The sequence below is a fragment of the Trichoplusia ni genome, chromosome 20 (assembly GCF_003590095.1).
Source record: "Trichoplusia ni isolate ovarian cell line Hi5 chromosome 20, tn1, whole genome shotgun sequence".
Classification (NCBI taxonomy): domain Eukaryota; kingdom Metazoa; phylum Arthropoda; class Insecta; order Lepidoptera; family Noctuidae; genus Trichoplusia; species Trichoplusia ni.
This window is the reverse complement of record NC_039497.1, coordinates 868,900-889,681: the sequence shown is the minus strand read 5'-3', so window position 1 is coordinate 889,681 and position 20,782 is coordinate 868,900. Positions and strand designations below refer to the sequence as shown.

Below are 20,782 nucleotides of genomic sequence, written 5' to 3'. Positions count from 1 at the left end.
TTTGTAAGTCGTCGTAGTATTTAATATCTAGACCATTTTCTAGGTGCTTTGTGAATTCCATCCCCTTTACCCGCGCCATTGCTTAGATTATTTAGTTGAGCAGTCGAGTCAATAATGTCTGTCGAGGTTAAAGACAAGGTGTCAAGTTGTAGTTTCTAAATGTCTGAGATTACAGCAAGGAACTGTATTAAAAAAAAGTGTTGAAGTGAGACAACGCTAAACACTGCACCTAGCTGTCTCTCTCAGGTACACTAATAAATAAAACCTGATCGAGCAATACCTTTGAGGGAATTTTGCTTAATAGAAAATGGAACTTGCCTTCACTTTCTTAGTGAGTCTTTCAGAAAATGGAGCTTAGATAATGCATTATTGCCGACTGCTCAAAAGGCTTGTATGTATACGCGATTAAGAGAGCTTATGAACGTCGAGCTTAGAATACATTGTCTACAGACCATTGGGTCCACTCCTTAGATTAGGCGACCTCTTTGCTTAGATAATAGGAGGGCTTGTAATGGTAATAGGACCTTTAAACTTGTCGTCACTAAGTGAAACATGTTCTCCATACATCGAAACCGACCTATTGTATCTGCGACATGTCCATGGAAAAAAATATAGCTACCATAACGAAACATAAAGAAAGTGTTTGTGTATTTAAAAATATAAAATTTAATATATTTCTCAAATCATTCAAGAACAAGGTCCAGAAAATAATAATAGTAAATAAACCTTTACAAGCCAAGCATAGGGAATTAGAAAAGTTTTAAATTTTGAATTGGGCCAAGATTTTTGAAATCGTAATAAATTTTCGTGGATAGTGAATAGTAAATCCTGATTCAATGTCGTTCAAAAATATTTGTACCTAAGTAGAGAATGGTTAGAACCATTTTTGGCGGTAAAGATATCGAAACGGCAGCCATTTTGGTATATTTGCGAATTGACCAATCAGAAGTGAGAAAATGGTTGTTAAAGTAAACGTCTTTCGAAAATAGTGATGTGAAAACCGCATTTTAGGAAAAGTTTTTTATGATATGATCTTTAGAATATTATAACTCATTAGAAGTACAGTACCATGAGTATTATTTTAGTATTATAGATTAATAAAATTATTGTGTAACTTGTAAACCCCAAAAGTCGTCCAAATTGTATTAAATGTACCTACGGTTTATTAAATAAAACATTATAAATTGTCATAGCGATACGGAATTGATTTTAATTTTACAATATACACCGCTAAATGAATTCAGAGTTGTGTTTATAGAATAAAATATATTTTCTCGAATGTTTAATTTGTGGTTTTATTTAAGACCTTCTAAAAATGTAAGTTTTTGTTTTAAAATATTTGTGTAAGTGACAAAAAAACTACGTTCGTAACGTGGAAAATAGGATGGACTACTGGATACTAGACATTAGTAAGGTATTGTGCAAAGTGCAGGTGTCCATTTTATACCAAGACATCAATTCGAAACTTTAATTTATGTCTCTTCGTAGACTTGTAACAGCAATGACAAATATGTCCACGAGGAACTCATGATCTGAAACAAAAATATAATTTAATAAATCAAAAAGAAAATGACAACATGCCATATAAATATTAGGTACAGTATTAAAAAATCTTACCTTAGAAAATGATCTGAGAGTTAATTCAGAAAATCCAAGTGCAGACAAATAACTAGGGCGCTGCGCTCTTAAACCAGAACATAGGATTATTTTAATCACACATTACCATGTAGAATAAATAAGACAGGACATAACGACCGTGCTTACCTGATTATTATGAACAGAATTAGCTTTTTCACCTTCACATCGCTCTCATACCAGTAACTCTGATACGCGGCGTCAGCTACTTCCGAACTCTGCAATCGTAAATTTAAATTGTAATTTTATGTGTACGTTATAAAGTCAATTCTTAAAAAACACGAACTCATACCGTGTCACACAATAATTGTCCAGAAAGCGATAGAAGAAAGATAGTGAAAACTGCGCTCAACACGGTGAGGAAGTTAGCGATGGTCTCTGCGGGTCCGACACAGATCTGGTAAAAAAGGTAAAGGTAATTACATTATTATAATAAAACATACAGATTCCAGTCTAAGTGACCCATCACTGGTCGACATATCAACTTACTAAAATATTTTTATAGCATTTTTTTAATCCTACTCCCTGTGTCCCACATCTGGATAAAGGCCTCCTCCAAATATTTCACAGTTCCTTTTCCTGGGCTACACGGAACCAGCCCACGAGTTAAGCGTTTAACATTGTAAGGATTTCAGACGTCAGCAAAAAGGCTAATTGGCTAATATGGGACACTTCAGCCGCAAAACAGTTCAATAGAGGCGTCAGCGGATGGCCGGGCAACGCCGTGGGTGGTCTAGGTAACGGGAGTCGGGACGGCAAAATAATAAATAAAAAGTTTAAGAATTTCTCAAAAATGTTTAACGTTTATCCTCAATGAAAAAAATAGCTACCATAAAAAAGGTTTATATTTACTAACCACAGTCAAAAATCCAAAAAAGCAAATTTCGAGAGCGGCAAACATGGCGTGAATGAATATCACTATACCGAATATATTGCTGAGCTGGTCTGCTATTCTGTAAGGAAAAATTTCAGATGAGCTGACAAATGCTTTAAAAATTGCACAATAAATAAATTCTTACTTCATACTTGCAACTGCAAATACCCTAAGGAGCTACTATGCGTCATCTTGATGATGACCAGGACAGATGATTATGTGAGGAGCAACCTTTGTGTCTGTGTCTAATTTATCTACAGTACGTATGTAGGTACCTATCTATGTATTTAGAAATACGGAAGTACGTTTATCAGTTGTCTAGAATACACAAAATACAAGTAAAAATAAACAAAAGGAACTAAAATCGTAAAGTATCGAACACTTGCGGAGTCTTGTGAACGAAATATCTTAGGACTCCATAACGCTTACCTTAAAAGTTTCTGATGTGTTTCAATAATAGTTTTGACTTCCTGATACCCATCGGAGTCAGATTTGTGAATATTATTCTTCAGCAGCATGTTGCTATCACGCAATTTAATGGCGTTTTTGAGATCGATCTGTAGCAGTCTCAACAGAGCACTAACGTTTGACGTCATAGTCACGATTAGCAGATCGAAGGGCAGGTAGACACACATTTGACATGGTACAGCTGCAGAACAGACGGGCTATTTGTAATTGAAGGGATTTCTAAGTTACTGCACGTGCTAATATAAAGTTTCCCAAAACGGAACTGTTTCAGTTTCGATCACAAAATTATTATGATAATATTAGGGTCTTAGTTTCCCTATAGAAAAATGTTAGAGTAACAAACATTAAGACACAACAATCCCCACCATTTACCTATTTATTATTGCCGGACAATGAGGGCTCCACGGGTAGCTAAGTGGTTGAAGTCACCACGAAAAACCGCGTAGGGCAAGCATTGCGAATGCATGTCACGAGTCTGGGTGACTTGGTGCATGAGACTCGAATGATTGGGAAGATTAAAGGATTAAATTCCTTAATGCGGGAGTGATTTTTATTAAACATAAATGAAATATTTTTTTTTTGTGTGGGTACTGGGTACTATAACTTACTGCACGATATCTCCCATAGGTAAGTAATCAGAAAAACAAAAGTTGAGTTAATATTCCACACGTTTGGAGGTTTAAAAGGAAACACATAGACGTCCATTCCGTGGCTGATGTTGAAGCAAGACATGATGAAGGGGATCACCTCGAACAGGCACAGGTTTGCTATCGCGAAGAAGAAGAAAACTGCAAAAATATTGTACTAATAAGGTTATTTTGATAATGGTAGGAAAAGGACCATTTACATCTATTCAGGCAGTCGATTCTGTGTGCAAAAATAGTAAAGTCTCCAAGAACTCTTAATTATAATATTCTGGACGAGACGTCCAGAATATTTTCATTTAGATGCAATTTTATAAACGCAAATGTCCCTACAATCAAGTGGGATCCTAATTCTTTTCAGCCAAGCCTTCAAAATCACGGACTTTTCTTCATCAGACTTGAGTCCTTTCGGCCACAATTCACCGATCTCCAAGAACATATCCCTGATATCGGATCTTCTGATAATAAGAATCGACAGCTTCACTAAATCTGAAAGGAAAATAAGAGCTTTATTACTTATGTACTGAAGTACCTATAAACCTCTTATAGCCTAAAAGGTCCAAGGCAATTGTCTCGAGTTCAATTCCAAGGCACGCAGCGAATTTCTAATGTAGTGCTCATTCAAAAAAATAATATCACAGCTTCCGAGTTTCGGAAGGAATGTGGGTTCTGACCTTGAACACTCTCCGGTCGTGTCCGGTTTGTCGCCTCACCAGGCCTTGAGAGTAAGGGAACAAAGACAAACGCTTGTGCACTATAATATGTCCCGCGCCGCTGGCTGTTGTTTTACGACACTAGCGGATGCGGCAGAAAATGAGCCAGAAGTTAAGAATATCAATAGAAGATTTTAATACAAGGAAACGTAGGGTAGACCGAGGCGAATCGGATCAATTAATATATGGGAATATGAAAATCATACTAAAATTAAATATATGTAACTTTTATTGAGAAAATAGTCATTAGTAACTATCCAGCTACTAAATAAACATTTCAATAATTAAATTTACGATAAATTCTTTTAAATATTTATTAAAAACTTCAAAGTGAGAAATATCCGAATCGCCCCAATTCTCGGGGCGAATGGGATCATGAATAAAATTTAACAAAATAAAACATTCTTAAGACTATTACTATTGAAAACACAAAAAAAAAATAAATAATTAAAAATGAGATCAGTATTAATTTTTAAAGACATAAATCACTTATGTACGGGCCTTTTTTCCCTCCCATATCAGCACATTTTGCATGGCACCATTTTTCAGATGCATGGCACTGAATCCATTCCTCTGACGGTGGATGAATGAATATTTCGGAGCAGTAAATGCAATGCCAATTTCTCTGTTTTGCAGATGAACCTTTAACTTTTGTCTTTGGCGTTCTTTTATTTTTCTTTTTCTTCATATTTTCTTTGTCAGCCGAAGTATTTTTCTTATCTTCCACAGCTTGTTTGTCAGTCTTAAGTTAGGCGTGATTCGAAGCCACGACTCGCTAAGTCTAGTAAACTGTTTGCTAGAACTTTTGCAGCATTCTCGTCGAAAGCTAGCTGACCACCACGTGTCTTAATGACGTCTCTGGAAAAAGAGACTCTTCTTTTTAAAGTTGTGTATGGTAATTTGTAGATTTCAGCAGCCCGAAGTAAAGTTAATTCTTGACACAGAACTTTATTAGCGGCTTCTACGATTTTTTCTTGCGGCCATTCTCCCGCTTGTGTCTTTTTTATACGTGCGAACCATCTATAAAGAACTATAAATGCTTTATTAACACCAACCATAATAATTAAATAATTAAAAAACACGATCCGATTGGTCCCCGATAGCGTGATCCGAATAGCCCCATATTAAAGACTTACGAAATAAACATTTTTGTCACTTACCAATAATATTTACTTCAAAAATTAAAACGTTTAGTAAACTAGACCCCTAACCAATCAGAATAAGCTATATAATTCAATATTTTAACTTAAATCCTTAGAATAAATCAAATAAATCGTAAGTACTTATCTTAGATCAGCGCTAAAATTGTAAGGTGCACACACATTCGGCTCGCTCTCCCGAGGAGCTGGTGCTAAATGCCTACTCGCAAAAAAAACTGGCGATGGTGGGGGGCGTGGGGCGAGAGGAGTTCGCGAGAAGCTAGTCGTTTGTGTTCCATGCTACGCGGTTTTCAAAATATTAACGAATTTCTTATTTTGATCCGATTCACCCCTTGATCCGATTCGCCTCGGTCTACCCTAGTCTTGACTTACCCAGAAAAAACATAATATCAACGGGAACAACTCGCACACTCTCCAAAAAGTTTTCAATTCTTATTTTTGAGATCAAACTGAATTGGCCAATGACGAAAGGTAAGAAGGTAATAACGAATACAGTTAATTTTAAGTTAGCTTTTGTGAATACGCCATTGGGCTCATCAAAGAACTGTATGCCAATGAATTTGAATAAATATATGTATCGACTGAATGTCTTTTTGTAATCTTGAGGAAGGTTTGAATACAACATTTTTTAGTATAGGAAACGTCTTCAACCAAACTTATAGAAAGCACTAGTCTAGTAAGAAAAGGGAAATTATATTTAAATAATTTATTCATGCAGCAATCTAAGTCACTATTGCTTAATAACTCTCGTACTAGCATTATAAAAATTATAAAATTACATTTTAATACAGGTCTAATGTAATTCGCTAAATTGCGTGCAATTTCTATAGAATATTTATTTATGAGTAATTGTGGTTGGATACGTGGGTTATTCTCGATCTGCACATAATTTGACCATTTTTTGAACCTTAAAATATTAAAAGACACAATTTAGAACAATAAACTTGTGTGTGATCAATAGATTCTTTATTTTGTTATAAGTTTGACGCCCTTCTGCCCGCGTGTCTGTCTTCTATGCGTAGCATCATAGCTCCCGAACGGATTGAGCGATTTCAATATAGATTTCCATCAAATGTTAATGTGCGAGTTACGCAGTTAACGCCAATCTTTCCAGAATTCTGTGTTCTTATTCCAATATGCATTAAGTATTCAATAGGAATCCCTCACTTGCGTAAATTATGTACAAATGGTTTTACAAATAATACAAAAATAAAACAACAAAATATATCCATGTACCATTTTAATTCAGTATTAATTCTGATATTGATGTGACACAAATCAACGGAGCGCCGGCGGTTTACCCGAACGTCACAAAACACCACGTCACGTCTGCATATGCTGAGGAAACTCCAAACTCATTGATATAGACATATAGATAGCATATATCAAAATAGTATGGTAAATTAATACTTAAAGAAGTAGTACAGCGTATACAATTTTATTTCTTGAACATTTTCCAGTTGGTTTCAAAATGAATTTACAAATGCCAAACTTATTTCTATCGATATTAAGAATCAATTTAAATTGGTTAATAATTCAAACATAAGATATAGGTACTAATATGAATTTCATAAGCTTTTTTCTGACCATGTCAATATCAATGAAAATTTGAATTTTACAAATATATTTTTTAAACAAAACAGTCGCATATGCAGAAACTTTCACTTGTGGACGGATTGTGCCTTCCTACTATACAAATATTATCTACTATTATACATTGCAATAGTTCAATTCAGACTAACACATACAAAACATCAAGCTCCAACGGAACGTTACAGTTTTTGCAAAGCAATCGATATAAATTCGGATTTTTGGTCAGATATTTGTCGTGGGGTACGTGTGGCAACAAAAGACGAAATAGTGTACACATTGATACGCACAGACACATTTCTCTTTACATAAAGAGTTGGGAGGGCTATTCGGAAAACCTGATTCATTAAATTGTATTCTGTCAAAAGACTTTTTAAACTGAAAATGTGGTATTAATTGAGATTCTAGTACAGTGAATTCAGAATGGCTCTCCATATCAGCATTTTGTCGACAAATATCCTGTGACGATAAATAACTTATATTCAGTAAACCGCCAAGTCATAAGTAAACTGCGATCTTATACTTAATGATTGAAAACGAGCGCAGTTACATACCTTAACATTCTATATAAACTGTTTGACACGCTTCACGATTATAAAAAATCAGTCTAAAATATATTAAGGCAACTTGAGAATATAATATATACTCATATATTAGTTGTGGTCCGTTCGCGTTTCACTTTTTAATCAATTCACTTCTAGTTTTAGTGGTTTCGTAATTTAAATTGCTAAAAATTATGTAATGCTCGCGGCTTGCCAGGAATTAAATAAATTTCTAGTGCGATTTTCTTCGTCGTAGGCATTAAGATAACATAATTTCAAATGCCAAAGTGGTATTATTAAAGTAAAGACATTTTTTTCGTGTATCTTACAGCTTGTAAACCCGTTAAATGGTAAACACTGAGCCACAAGCATTACTAGTTAACATTTTATTTTTATTTTATTAAAGAGCAATACGGAATTAATTTTCAACTCTCTTCACAATTATGCAAAGACCTTGTAAAGTCTGTGTATATTTATACTAATAGAAAACGCGAACGAAAGCCACAAGAGACACAAGACGTGTCGTAGTGCTGAGTTCATAGACACATGATGTCGTTATCATCTGCTAAATCAAATTATCTTATACTTTAAGCAACTCAGTGAAACGCCTCAATCAATTGAGATCAATTGTGTAAATGTGAATTGAATATACGGGTAGTAGACGAGTGGTTGCGATCGTGTCGCGGGTTCGATCCTCGCAGGGGACAAGCATTTGTGAGATCCACAAATGCTCGTTTTGAGTCTGGGTGTCTTGTACATGTGACTTGAATGTAAGTGAAACCCCCGCAACGTAAGGATTAAATTGCTTAATGCGGGAGTATTATTGGGAGAAACCTGAATTGATCAGACGCAGTGAATGTGTTTTTCAGACAGCACTACAGGCATATTTTAAGAGTTTAGTTCTAATTACTTAGTACCAGTGACTTTAACGTATATATTGGATATATTAGCAGATGATAACAACGACCGAGGATATAAAGTGAACTAATCAATTATAATTTGTAAAGAAGTTCAACGCTTTGGGGATTGTGTGGATAGTTCCAATGTTGTTACAATATTTGTGAAATAACACTAAGTTAAAAAGTGTTCACTTGAACTAGGTTTATGTTAACCCCTAAATAGAGTAACTCTGAAGGGGTAAGCAGTATTTACTGCTGTAAACTTGATAATATTTTTAATTATAATCTATTTTGTATATTTTATTTAATAGCAATAAATGTTTTAAATATTTATCTAGTCATACCTTAGTGTTAATTCACAATTATTTAGAAAATATTTGATAAACAACATTGATATCCACTCCCCTTAAATTCGCAAAACACAACGTCATCATTATAATTTGTCATTATTTAGTTTGAAACAATACATAGAAAGTGATATACAATGTATTCTAATACATAACAACAGTGAACAATAAGGGGCCGTGTGTGCGGTATGCAATAATTTACGTAACAATTTACACATAAACAGTTTTTCTTATCATTTGGTTCGAAGAGTATATTTTCTGACAGTTCTTTGCAGTTTTAGCTTTACACTTTCCCTGTTATATGGAATGACAGAGTAATCAGATATTTTCAAAGAAATTTAGGATGCAGACTCGCGATCTGTGTCTCAAAGTGTAGTGAATCTCTTCATTATTAAATGATGTAACGGTTTACTCACGCGTATTTATCGGGGTAGCCCGACTAGTTTCGGACCCAACCGGAGTCCTTAATCATGAGCAGACGCAAATATGCGTGAGTAAACCGTTACATCATTTAATAATGAATCAGTCTCACGATAGTTATTATAAAAAAAGAATCTGTCATGTTGATAAATAAATACACGTTTTATAACGTTCGGAATCTGGTGTTACACCAAAATAGTACTTATTCGTGATAATTTCGAATAGTACATTTAAAGCAATAACGCAGACACAACCCCATATAAATACATAGATTTACAAATAATTTAAATATACGATACATATTTGGTGTCAGACTACGAGTTAGGAGGAGCGACCGGCATTTTTATACAAAACAAAATTTAGACGAAAAAACATTTTAATAATAAGACAATAACAAAAATAAAAAAGGGTTTCTACTTATGTACTGCAGTAAGATGTTTTCCTTCATATATTAAAGAGACGAATATACATTTTTTTCATATTTTTTTACATTATTTACAAGTATTTACATGGTAAAGATACCCACACACAACAAAGCTTGAGTTGTGGCGCTAGAGATGACGTCACGCGGCATTTAATTGTTTAAAATATAATTAAGAATAAACTAAACTTCATTCGATTTACGTCACATAAGCTTTCACCGATTACATTGAATCTGTCTTGAACAATGAACTGTACGATTTTAAATCGAGATTCTCAATCGTGCAAAGTAAATTTGATACCGGTTTGCGTCTAAAAATATAATAAAACCTAAAATTTAAAGATACAAGTCTTAAGTCCAAGTGTCTAAAATTTTCAAAGTTTCAGAGAGTCGGACTTCGGACTTGACGAGTCCAACAAGTCAAAACTTGCGCCACAACCATCCACCATATATACACCATGTGAAACAAACGCAACTTATACATAATAATACATTTAGGAATATATTACATTTAATCTTACAAAACATAATGGCATAAGTGCGTAAAAAAAATAACCCATTAAATGTTGGTATTCCATAATTTTAAGTCGATAAGGGCAACTTCGAGTCGCGTTAAGTAAATCCTATATCAACACGACATATTGGATTTTCAACCTTATTACTTAAGTATAAAGTTTAGATTGAATTAGACATGATTTAGATTTTCATAATTATTTTAAGTAATATTAAACTTTGTTGCAAACGTGTAAGGTTGAAAATGTATTGTTTCATAATTCAGCTTATTCATAATTGTCATAAGAACTGTACTTGTCAATGCTTGGTTGTTTGTGACACGAACATTCAATTGTATAACACCGACACATTGAATAAATAGAAACACGAAAAAAAAATGGTTAAAATTTTACGGTTCAAACGAGGTTTAGAAATAACAATAATAAGTTTTTAAACTATGTTTTAATTAATATGACTCAAACGATATCGATTTTATAATTATTCAGAATGTTGATTTTATTTGATATCGGTGTTATAACATGAACATCTTTGAAAAGGTATGTAAATACATAAAATTAACCTTGGCACTATGTAAGAGCAACTCAGTACGGTACGATGAAATCCACGAAAATAATTTACGATGTAATTTTCAGACAAAAGGGATACCGTAAAACGGGGTGAGAGTTTCAAGGGGTAAATAGAAGTTATTATTTTTTTGGGGGTTTCATGAATATTTTCTTACACAAAAATGCTTAAACACAATTATTTCATGAAACACTTGAGAATTTTCGTATAATCTTTATATTTTGTCTTGTTAAACGTCCAAATTTTAGTAAAAACTCTGGTTCTATCCACCCCAAAACAGCCTCTATTTACCCCGTTTTACCGTAATTATATTTTCTTTTTTATATACATCTTGTAGTTAATTGAATAATAATTATAACATAAATTCATTATGAAGGAAACATGAATGGAACTTACGTTCCGTCCGTTAGGTTTTCCGCTCATTGAATTTTATGTGTAATACAAGAAAGACTTTAAGTATTCAAACCATCATCATCATCCCTATGTGAAAATTGAAGTATTGTCATATGACAGTTATGGTAACATAGATTGATAGTTTGGTTCAAAAGAAGACCATTATCTACACAACTGAACACAGGAATTGTATTAGTTGCGTTAAAATAACCCTTACAGCAGTATTACATAACCAACGTTATTTCCATGCAAATAAGGTTCATTATCAAGTACCGAGATCATGCATGATATTCTCGAGCATACACTTAAATTATTCGTCAAGGACTTGCGCGCGTTTTATTAAATTCAACTTTATTTAATAGACATAAAATTCACTTTGCTTTATACTGAGTATCTTACTGCGGTTACGTAGCTAATAATCATGTTTCACTGATTGCGCGCGATTATCAACTTAATTAAACAGCAGTAAGGTTCAGACTTGATTTTAGAGTCTTTTCTCATATAATTCTAAGTTTGGTGATATAGTGTGTTGTATTTTGAACGTTATAACGATACGCACAGGGTCTATACTTCGTCGCCGAGGTCTTGGACGCAGTTTTCAGCGATGGGCACGAACTTGTCGTCGATTTGTATGAGGAGGATGCTCTTGTCGACGTGAGAGCGGAGCTTCGGGTCCCTGTGGTTGGGGGTCCATTTGTGCACCACCTAGATTACAAAAACATGTTTTTTAATTTCATAAGCATTTTTTTATGCAGTTTAAACTGTTTTCTCTCAAAATCAAAATAGGTTTATGCCTGAAACAGACTTTAAAGCAACGTTAGATTACAGAACTAGTGACTAAATTCGGGTAAGATTTTTACAAACGTATTCGATGTCTGCTTAGCTATCTCAAATACATCTTATTGTGAACTGATGCACGAATTCGTTCCGTTTCGTCAGATTGAAAAAAGAAAAACAAATATTTCTGACGCCATTAGTCGCCAAAAGGCTAGCATATCACAAGTATCGTATTTAAACACGATTTTATTCCGACGACCAGAATTCTAAGAAAAATGAACTTTTACAAAAACCAATTTAATCCTTATCTTCCGTGGGACTTCCCTTATTCCACCCTTCTTCCAACAGAAAAACTATAATTCAAGAAAACTCGTAAAACGTAACCCCTCTAACTTACCAGTCCATCCATCCCGGCCAGCGGCACCCAGCTGCCCCAGTAGTTCCTCCCACCCCTCTCCCTCTCGAACTCCGAAGGCCACTGCACATCGATCCTCCTCCCCAAGTTGATACAGTCATACACCCCCAAGGGCTCTATTATCAAAACTTTACTCCCAACACTGACGTTCACCTTCAACTCGCTCCTACCCGAGTCTGAGCGTTTGATTTTCGTCTTTATTTCTTTGTTTTTAGAGTCGGTTTTCGGTTCTTTCTTGAGTATTGATTCTTTGTTTGAGAGGTCGGAGTAGTGTGTTTCCTTGAGTGGTATAGCTTCAGGTTTCTCTATGTACCGGCCGGTGAGTTCGCGATAGCTTTCTCGCTCGTGTCGTATTTCTTTACTGAGTTTCGACAGGTCTTTTGGTGTTATTTCGTTGACATAGTACCTGTAAAGATGGGCTGTTAGTAGTGGTTGAGTTGTTTTTTTAAGTTTTTTATGTAAGCAAAAGGGTTTTGATGAATGATGTATGAAATGAGATGTAAAACATAGAAAAAGTTCAGATTTCAAGAAAGTTACGCAATTGTTAAGAGGTCATAATGACCATAAAAATTAAAAGAGGAATAAGGGGAAGGATAGAAACATCAGAATTTAAAAATTGTGGATTAATCTGAATTAAAATACTTTTACAGAAAAAGAAATGTATGTCGTTGTTATGTAATAAATGTTGCAAATTTAAGAGTTTTAACATAACTTTATAATTTATCCCAAAACAGCAAACCGCACATACAACTCGGCACTTAAAGTAACATAATAAAGCCATGCGATGTTGGTGGGTGTGGGCGGGGTACCTTTTGAAGTCTCTGTCTTGCCTGGCGTTCCTGTTGGCGATGATCTTGCAGTCGGGCAGCGACAGGTCCAGCCCGCTCGGCGCCAGCGACAACTCCTCGAGGGAAGACTCCGCCGACGCACCGCTGGCGCCACAGCGGCTGCTTGACACCTGGGGGCGAACATATTTTTTTTTCATATATTACTAGCTTTCCCGGCGAACTACCTACCGCCTGACAGTCGCTGATCACAATGCAGACAAATTTAGTACCGTTTATTATATTTTATTACCGTTTAAACCTTCCTTGGACTTCCACAAATATTTTAAGATTAAAATAAGGCAAATCGGTTGTGCTGTTGTCGAGTTTCAGCGAGACTAACGAACAGCAATTCATTTTTATATATAAGAAGAAGAAGAAGAAGAAGATTTAAGCCAGAAATATGCTAAGGTCGGTGGCCACAAAAATCTAATGTTCATTCTTAAAATGTTCTTTTTTGTATTTTATTTTTGTTAATTGTTAGCGTTACCTTAAGTTATGAAATAATAAAATAGGTAAGTGTCTGAAGATTTAAACTTCAAAAAAAAACTTCTCAATATTTAGTTACATTTCTTAGTTCCTTATTTACAGGTCTTGTCTATATCTACAGTCACAGCAATCACGGTATCAAAAAAACAAGGAAGCAATTTTTCAGTCACTTTTAAAACATTGCAATAACGACTGAAGTGCCTGCACCTGTATCTGAATATCAAATATAAATAAATTAAATGGTTGTGCTTACCTTAGCACTCACAGCTCTCCGAGGCTGTTCACGCCACGCACACTCCCACGCACTGCCGGCTGCACTCTGGTTAACGAGAAACGATATTAGTTCACATCTATATAAAGCTGAAGAGTTTGTTTGTTTGAAGGAAACTACTGGTCCAAATTGAAAAATTCTTTTTGTGTTGAATAGACCATTCATCGAGGAAGGCTTTAGCCTTACAATGGAAAATGTGAAAAAAACAGGCAGGTATAAATCATAACTTATATCTTCTACCCACGGGGACGAAGTCGCGGGCAACAGCTAGTTCATAATATAACTGTTTAAGACAGGTGCTGTGTGTTACACTTACAGGTTGTTCTATAACAATTGAAAACCGAACAGTTTTGCAGTCAGTACGTAAATATACACTACATGTCTTTATCTCGCTTTTGTAAGTTTCGTTCAGTATCCGGGAAAAGCCAAAAGTCGATTTTTCCCGGCATTTCTTTCTCCATAATGCTGATTTTGAACAACAGAGAGAAATAGAAGACATAGTTCCCTTGAGAGATGAAACAATTGATTCTATTCTTAGTTTCTGTTTTGTCTCAATCATATATTAAGTGTTTGTGACTCTTTTTATCTTTATTTATCATACACTTTTATTAACTTCACTTGTTACTATGTAAGAAAATCTTGATATCATAATTCGACCCGCATCCCGGTCTTCGATTAGGATGAAAAGCACATGCTCTGAGTTCTGATGAAAATACATAACTAGCTAAAAAACGTCATTACAATCCAAAATGGCAGCCTCCCCAAGATTGCGAACTGGCTGTTTGAAATCCACCATGATATGGGTGTCAAATGAAAGGGTTCTCTGTGAGGAATACGAAAAGCATAGTCAAAGCGTGCTTTTTAGTATTTTATCTATTTAGTTATTGTTGATTTCCTTCTGTTACCTGCGTGTCGTCATTAGGGTGTGAGGAGCAGGAGGGCGGCTCGAGGCGCACGCTGTCGGCCGCCAGCAGACGGAACGACGCGGGGGCCGCGCGACGCATGCGGCTGCGACTGCCGCCCTGTGGGGCAAGGAAGATGGTTAAACGAATGCATTGCTCAACTCTGTGGACCTATGAGCATAGTGTTTGTGGGATAATTATTTTTCGACATAATGTGAGCGTTACTACTATTCCGGGCCGCCTGCTGCCGCCGCCGCTGTATAGTGTAGTGTGTAGCGCACCTGTCTGGCGGGCTCCTTGGCGGGCGTCCTGCCCCTGGCGTGCCGCTCCCTGCGCGCGGGCGCGGCGGGCGCGGCCCGCTCCCGCGCGGCCCGGACCGAGGCGCCGCCCTCCATCAGCGCCCCGCCGCCTGCTGCCGCCGCCGCTGTACACACACACTCATTGCAGTATATGTACATTTATGGCGTAATATACATGATACAAAGTACCGAGAATCGGGATAAAAACTACCCTACGTTTTAGTTCAGACTTTAACCTATTGGTGTACCAAATTTCGGCGAAATTTGACGAGTGGTTTTTTCGCCAGGAGTAACAAACATCCAGCCATACAAACAAACTTTCACAAAAGCAATGACGTGTGCTAACACAGCTCTGGCCAAATTGTGACTGACTTATCTGAAAGTGTTAAAGGCCAAGACGAGCGCCGCACGTACGCCATATGCACGTCACACGGCGGTAACAACCGACGCACGCCCGGTGCTCGCTCACGCCAAATGTGCGGGGTCAGCCTTAGCCTTAGTACAGATATGGGGGAACCGCAAGTTCACGAATCGCGCTGTCTGAAACCGCAACATTGTGATGCTAATCAGACATCGGAGGTTATGATGCGATTTTGTGCGAGGATATCGTCAGTTTGAAAATGGAGGTCGACTCAATAGTAATCTCAACGCGCGGGAGCAGCGCGATTCTATTTTCTGGTGGTTGGGTTGCGGTTACTTAATTACTCATATAAGACGCGCGCGATTTCCATGCGATTCTAAAATTAATATAACCTTAAATAGTAAATAAACACACTTAATAGTATATACTTACAGTTATATATCTTCAAGATATCTAATCCTTTGATTTTAGCGCAAATAGAAACAAAAAATATTTTTTTATTCCTTATCCAACATATAATCATTAATGTAAGTGTTCATATATAACGCGCCAATTATTCTAGTGAAGATACAAAATGCACCGGATTCAAAAGGAAGAATCGATATTTTTTTACTTGTACGGATGCCAAGAGGATTTTTGCAAATACTCGAAAATAATATTATTTTTAAAGAACAAACACGTACAACCCTATTCAACTAAAAACAATTGAAGCACACTTGATGAAATTTTGATAGAACCAAATGACAGCTATTTCACATAAAATGAAACGAAAAATACATAATGGACTTAGAGACAATAAAAAAAAGTACAGACGAAATGAGAACCTCCTCTTTTTTAAGATCGGCTGAAGAGCAGAATAATATAAGAAAGTATAACGTACCAGTTTCGTCGTGCGTGGTCCGTTCATGAGAATGTTCTCGCAGCAGCCCGGCTAGTGACGCTAGTGTGGAAGACGTCGGCTTGCCTGCGCTCGCCAGACTGCCGCGTGTGCCCGCTGCAGTAAACAGTAACAGAATGTAACAAGCAGTCTAGTATTTCACTTATTTATTTGTAAATTACAGCACAACAGATGGCCGAAGGCGATGTTATAAAAACATGCATAATATCAAAATAAAAATATTTACATAATACACTCACTATATTATGTAACTGTATTGATATTAAATGAACCCGGCAAATACTTAAAAATTAAAAAGAGGCCAAAAAAACCGGTTGATGAATTTTGGTAGCTATTTTTTGCGAAGTAGTCTCTTGCTTTCTTGGAGAAAGCTGTTATTTTTATGCACAAAAACAGTACTTAAAATATGAATGGCAAGTCTCTGTTTGGTCAGTCGACATTGTATAATATAAAGTGAATAGTTCTTTTCATCGATAGTGCAGTGCGCAGAGAGCCGAATGTTTGTGGTCACCTTACCAAACCCCCCAGTATGCGACATAACGCGGTTTCGACCCCATAGAACAAGCGTTTGTGTGATGACGCAAAACTTATTCTACTTCTAGGTGTTATTGTGCCTATACCTCGAATGTTACACGAGGATTAAATTCCTTAGAGTGAGTGGTATTTGATTTAAAAGTATAATAAGTATAGGCCTAACTTATTCTAGTTTTAAATAAACTCCGCACCTCCCCAGCAGCTTAAACTCTGACAGCAAGTAACACATCAACCATACGATAACCACGCCTCATTTGTATAAGATCTGTAAGCTAGAGGTAGTGGCTCACCCAGCGAGGTCCTGGACAGATGCAGCGCGTTGTGGCGGGGCGTGCAGTTCCTGGCGGCGCCCGCCTCGGCCGCGCCCGCCTCGCCCGCCGCGCCGCCGCCGCTGCTGCAGCCCTCGCCGCAGCGGCGACGGATGCTGCGGACGAGACAGTTACACATACGGGTAATGAATAAACTAACCAAGGTTTTAGATCACTCTTATAATAATGTGTTGACATAAATCTGCAATAAACTGTGCAGTGTGATGCTGGTACCAATATTATAACGTAAATTTTAATAATAAGTGTGTTTCGCTAGACAGCTGTAACTATTTAACACTTATAGGAATGTCTATAAATGATAACTGATGCACTTATAAAACATTAATTTATCAGTATTGTTCTTTTCCAAAGTAGCTGAAAATATCCTTAACACTTCTTCTAGACATGTGGAAGAATAACATTGTATTAAACCAGTACTCATTCATGATTCATATATAATCATAAATTTTCACAAAAACATTGTTATAACAAAAAAATTTCTTCACGTTAAAAACTAATCACTTCACAATCATCAAAATTTCCACCTTAAACCTACTGTCATAAAGCACATAATCGTGTACTTACCGTCGCCAAGCAGCTGACAGACGCGCCCTTATCGCGGACACGGTGAGCGGGCCGCCCAGCAGTGAGCATAACTGTGGTGAAGTGTCGGCGTATGACGTGGTGAGGGGAGACACGTAGATCGGGTAGCCTATCGGCTGGTCGCAGGACGAGTTGATTATGTTGCGGAGTGCCTAAGAGAAAAAAATGCATCAATATCAGGTGTACAATATTAGGTGGTGTTTTAAGATAGTGATAATAATTCATTCTTGAAGTATTTCCATTGACAAAGGACTTCAAAAAGGTGGAAGATCTAAATACGCCTGTATTTTTTTTTATACGATTGCCACCTCAGAAGTTCAGACTGGATGAATAAATTTTGTTGATTATAATTATTTATTATTGAAATTAATAGTTGTCATTACGTGCAATAAGAAACTTATCAAGTTTGGGTCCGTAGTTTTTATTTGGGGTCGATTCTATGTTTTTTTTGTTTACCCATCGAACTCACGACCTCTGATATAGCAGTGAAGGCCACTAACAAAACCAACAGGCCATGTAATCCTGTCTCTTTCTTATACATGAGTGTAGTACTTATTGTCAAAGATGTAGGAATAACAGCCGGGATCACAATTTAACGTGCCTTCGGAAACACGGAGGAACTCGCTATGGCAAAGATGGTCACTCATCTACGGAATAACAGCGTCAAGCAACCGTAGCTTAACCTGTGACCGATTCACTTATGCGGTTATAGCATAGCCGCGAGTTCCTCTGCCTCTTTTAAATATGAGTATTATCACAATAGTAAGACATGTTGGTACAGACCTGCTTGGCGTTCTGTATGGAGCCCCTCTCGGGGTTCCGGTTCCGCAGGTAGACGAGCTCCTGCTGCTGGCCGGCCCACAGCCCGCGCACGCACTCGCGGTTCAGCTTGATGACGCGGAAACCCAGGTGACGCTTGTTCAGCATTATTATCTTGTAGTCGTCGTTGCCTTCGTCCATTACGTGTCTAGGACAAATAATTAATTAATTAGGAAGTGTATCTAAATAGAGAGAAAAACATCTTTTCTTTTAGGGTGTTTAGCTGTAATAAAAACCATCACCCGTACAAAATACCTAAGGGGTAGTTTTGTTGGTGATTCGAGTTTTTCAACTATTTTTTTTTTGCTTTTTTAACCCACTCGTTAACAGATTTATATATATTAAACAATATTCCATAACTTTCATACAAAGCCTATGTGAAACAACATTAAAGATTAATAAATCAAATATACCACTGAAACATATCCGTCGTTTAATTCAATACTTTTTTTTAATTTATACTATGCTTCACAAAAGCTCACAATGAAACTACTTTTACGGATTTTATCGCGGTTTAATTTTAGATTTTAGTTAGCGACGTTTCGACACCTTTGCTGGTATCATGGTCACGGGCAGACGAAGAAACCACTATAAAGCCCACAATTTGAAATATCATAGTATGTATATAACATGATGATAGTGTCGCTACAGTTACCTGAGCGCCAGCAGATGCGGGGCCCCGCGCAGCACGTTGTAGCGCCAGGCGGGCGCCGCCTCGTGGCAGATGACGAGGCGCTGCGCGTGCGACGCGATGGCGCAGTACAGGGCCGAGCTGCTGCAGTACTCCTCGGGGAACATGAAGTGGTCCTGCACGTACCATTCATAAAGGTAATATGAATTCAGGAGTTTCATGCGAATGTTCTCACTAGAGCCCTGGGCCCAACTCTGTTCCCGTCGCCGATTGGAAACTATTTTTTGTAATTTAAAAGTTAAAAAGAAATAAAAACAACGCTGATACATTATATTTTTTGTAATGCAATTTGTGTGTCTAATGTTTTAAGAAAGAAAATTACAAGAAATATAATGTATCAGCGTTGTTTTTATTTCTTTTTAACTGCGCTGATAGTTGCACTTAATATTATGTTTAATTAACTTACTAGGATCAATAACAATTTTATAAGTTTTGATTTAACGTCACTTAGCTAGAATTTTAGACCAGAAAACTTGTCAATGTTACCATTCTATATTTCCAGTACTCAATATAAAATAATGCCGCCAGCATTGCAAAACCTGAACCTTAAAGTCTACCTGGACGCGGACAGATGCTGCGCGGTTCGGCTGAGCGCGCGGCGGCCTGAGCAGGCTTGAGCGGCGAAGCAATGGCGGGTGCTAGCGCGGAGCTGCGGCGCACGCGGCCACCAGCTGTCACTGTGCAACACCACAGCTAGTACCTGGACGCGGACAGATGCTGCGCGAAGTCGCCTTTGACAGCGCGCGGGCGGCCGCAGCTGAGCGCGAAGCACAGCGTGGTGAGCGGGGACTGCGCCTGCGCAGCGCGCCGCCGCCAGCTCGCACTTGCTACACACAGCTAGTTACCTGGACGCGGACAGATGCTGCGCGGCGGCGAGCGCGCGGCGGCCGAGCAGGCTGAGCGCGAAGCACAGCGTGGTGAGCGGGGACTGCGCCTGCGCAGCGCGCCGCCGCCAGCTCGCACTTGCTACACACAGCTAGTTACCTGGACGCGGACAGATGCTGCGCGGCGGCGAGCGCGCGGCGGCCGAGCAGGCTGAGCGCGAAGCACAGCGTGGTGAGCGGGGACTGCGCCTGCGCATGCGCGCCGCCGCCAGCTCGCACTTGCTACACACAGCTAGTTACCTGGACGCGGACAGATGCTGCGCGGCGGCGAGCGCGCGGCGGCCGAGCAGGCTGAGCGCGAAGCACAGCGTGGTGAGCGGGGACTGCGCCTGCGCAGCGCGCCGCCGCCAGCTCGCACTTGCTACACACAGCTAGTTACCTGGACGCGGACAGATGCTGCGCGGCGGCGAGCGCGCGGCGGCCGAGCAGGCTGAGCGCGAAGCACAGCGTGGTGAGCGGGGACTGCGCCTGCGCAGCGCGCCGCCGCCAGCTCGCACTTGCTACACACAGCTAGTTACCTGGAC

At 38.0% G+C, this 20,782-nt stretch overlaps 2 protein-coding genes across 2 annotated transcripts in view; both read right to left on the bottom strand.

The window, feature by feature from the left end:
* Positions 1-1,298: 1,298 nt before the first annotated feature.
* LOC113503841 (odorant receptor 85c-like) lies at positions 1,299-9,261 on the bottom strand. Its single transcript, XM_026885943.1, has 9 exons — positions 5,867-9,261; positions 3,955-4,110; positions 3,586-3,765; positions 2,939-3,158; positions 2,492-2,588; positions 1,928-2,032; positions 1,765-1,853; positions 1,618-1,684; positions 1,299-1,532 (listed from the first exon to the last, which is right to left on the bottom strand). The coding sequence occupies exons 1-9, from the start codon at positions 6,117-6,119 to the stop codon at positions 1,473-1,475; spliced, it is 1,227 nt and encodes a 408-aa protein (XP_026741744.1). The 5' UTR covers positions 6,120-9,261; the 3' UTR covers positions 1,299-1,472.
* A 2,075-nt stretch (positions 9,262-11,336) lies between these two features.
* The window catches only part of LOC113503925 (pecanex-like protein 1), a 29,532-nt gene continuing 20,086 nt past the window's right edge, over positions 11,337-20,782 (bottom strand). The window contains exons 15-25 of the mRNA XM_026886068.1: positions 19,339-19,548; positions 18,648-18,831; positions 17,847-18,016; positions 17,244-17,377; positions 16,402-16,515; positions 15,143-15,285; positions 14,865-14,981; positions 13,942-14,007; positions 13,185-13,333; positions 12,358-12,781; positions 11,337-11,888 (exon numbers count right to left, since the gene is read on the bottom strand). Of these exons, the coding sequence (XP_026741869.1) occupies positions 11,748-11,888; positions 12,358-12,781; positions 13,185-13,333; positions 13,942-14,007; positions 14,865-14,981; positions 15,143-15,285; positions 16,402-16,515; positions 17,244-17,377; positions 17,847-18,016; positions 18,648-18,831; positions 19,339-19,548 (1,852 nt within the window). The 3' untranslated portion in view covers positions 11,337-11,747. The remainder of the gene's footprint in view (positions 11,889-12,357; positions 12,782-13,184; positions 13,334-13,941; positions 14,008-14,864; positions 14,982-15,142; positions 15,286-16,401; positions 16,516-17,243; positions 17,378-17,846; positions 18,017-18,647; positions 18,832-19,338; positions 19,549-20,782) is intronic.

Coding starts and splice junctions, on each gene's coding strand:
- LOC113503841 (XM_026885943.1), bottom strand. CDS start 6,119: ATGTTGTATTCAAACCTTCCTCAAGATTACAAAAAGACATTCAGTCGA. Junction 1,854..1,927: donor GACAATTATTGTGTGACACG/GTATGAGTTCGT, acceptor TTACGATTGCAG/AGTTCGGAAGTAGCTGACGC. Junction 1,533..1,617: donor CTCTCAGATCATTTTCTAAG/GTAAGATTTTTT, acceptor TTTTTGTTTCAG/ATCATGAGTTCCTCGTGGAC.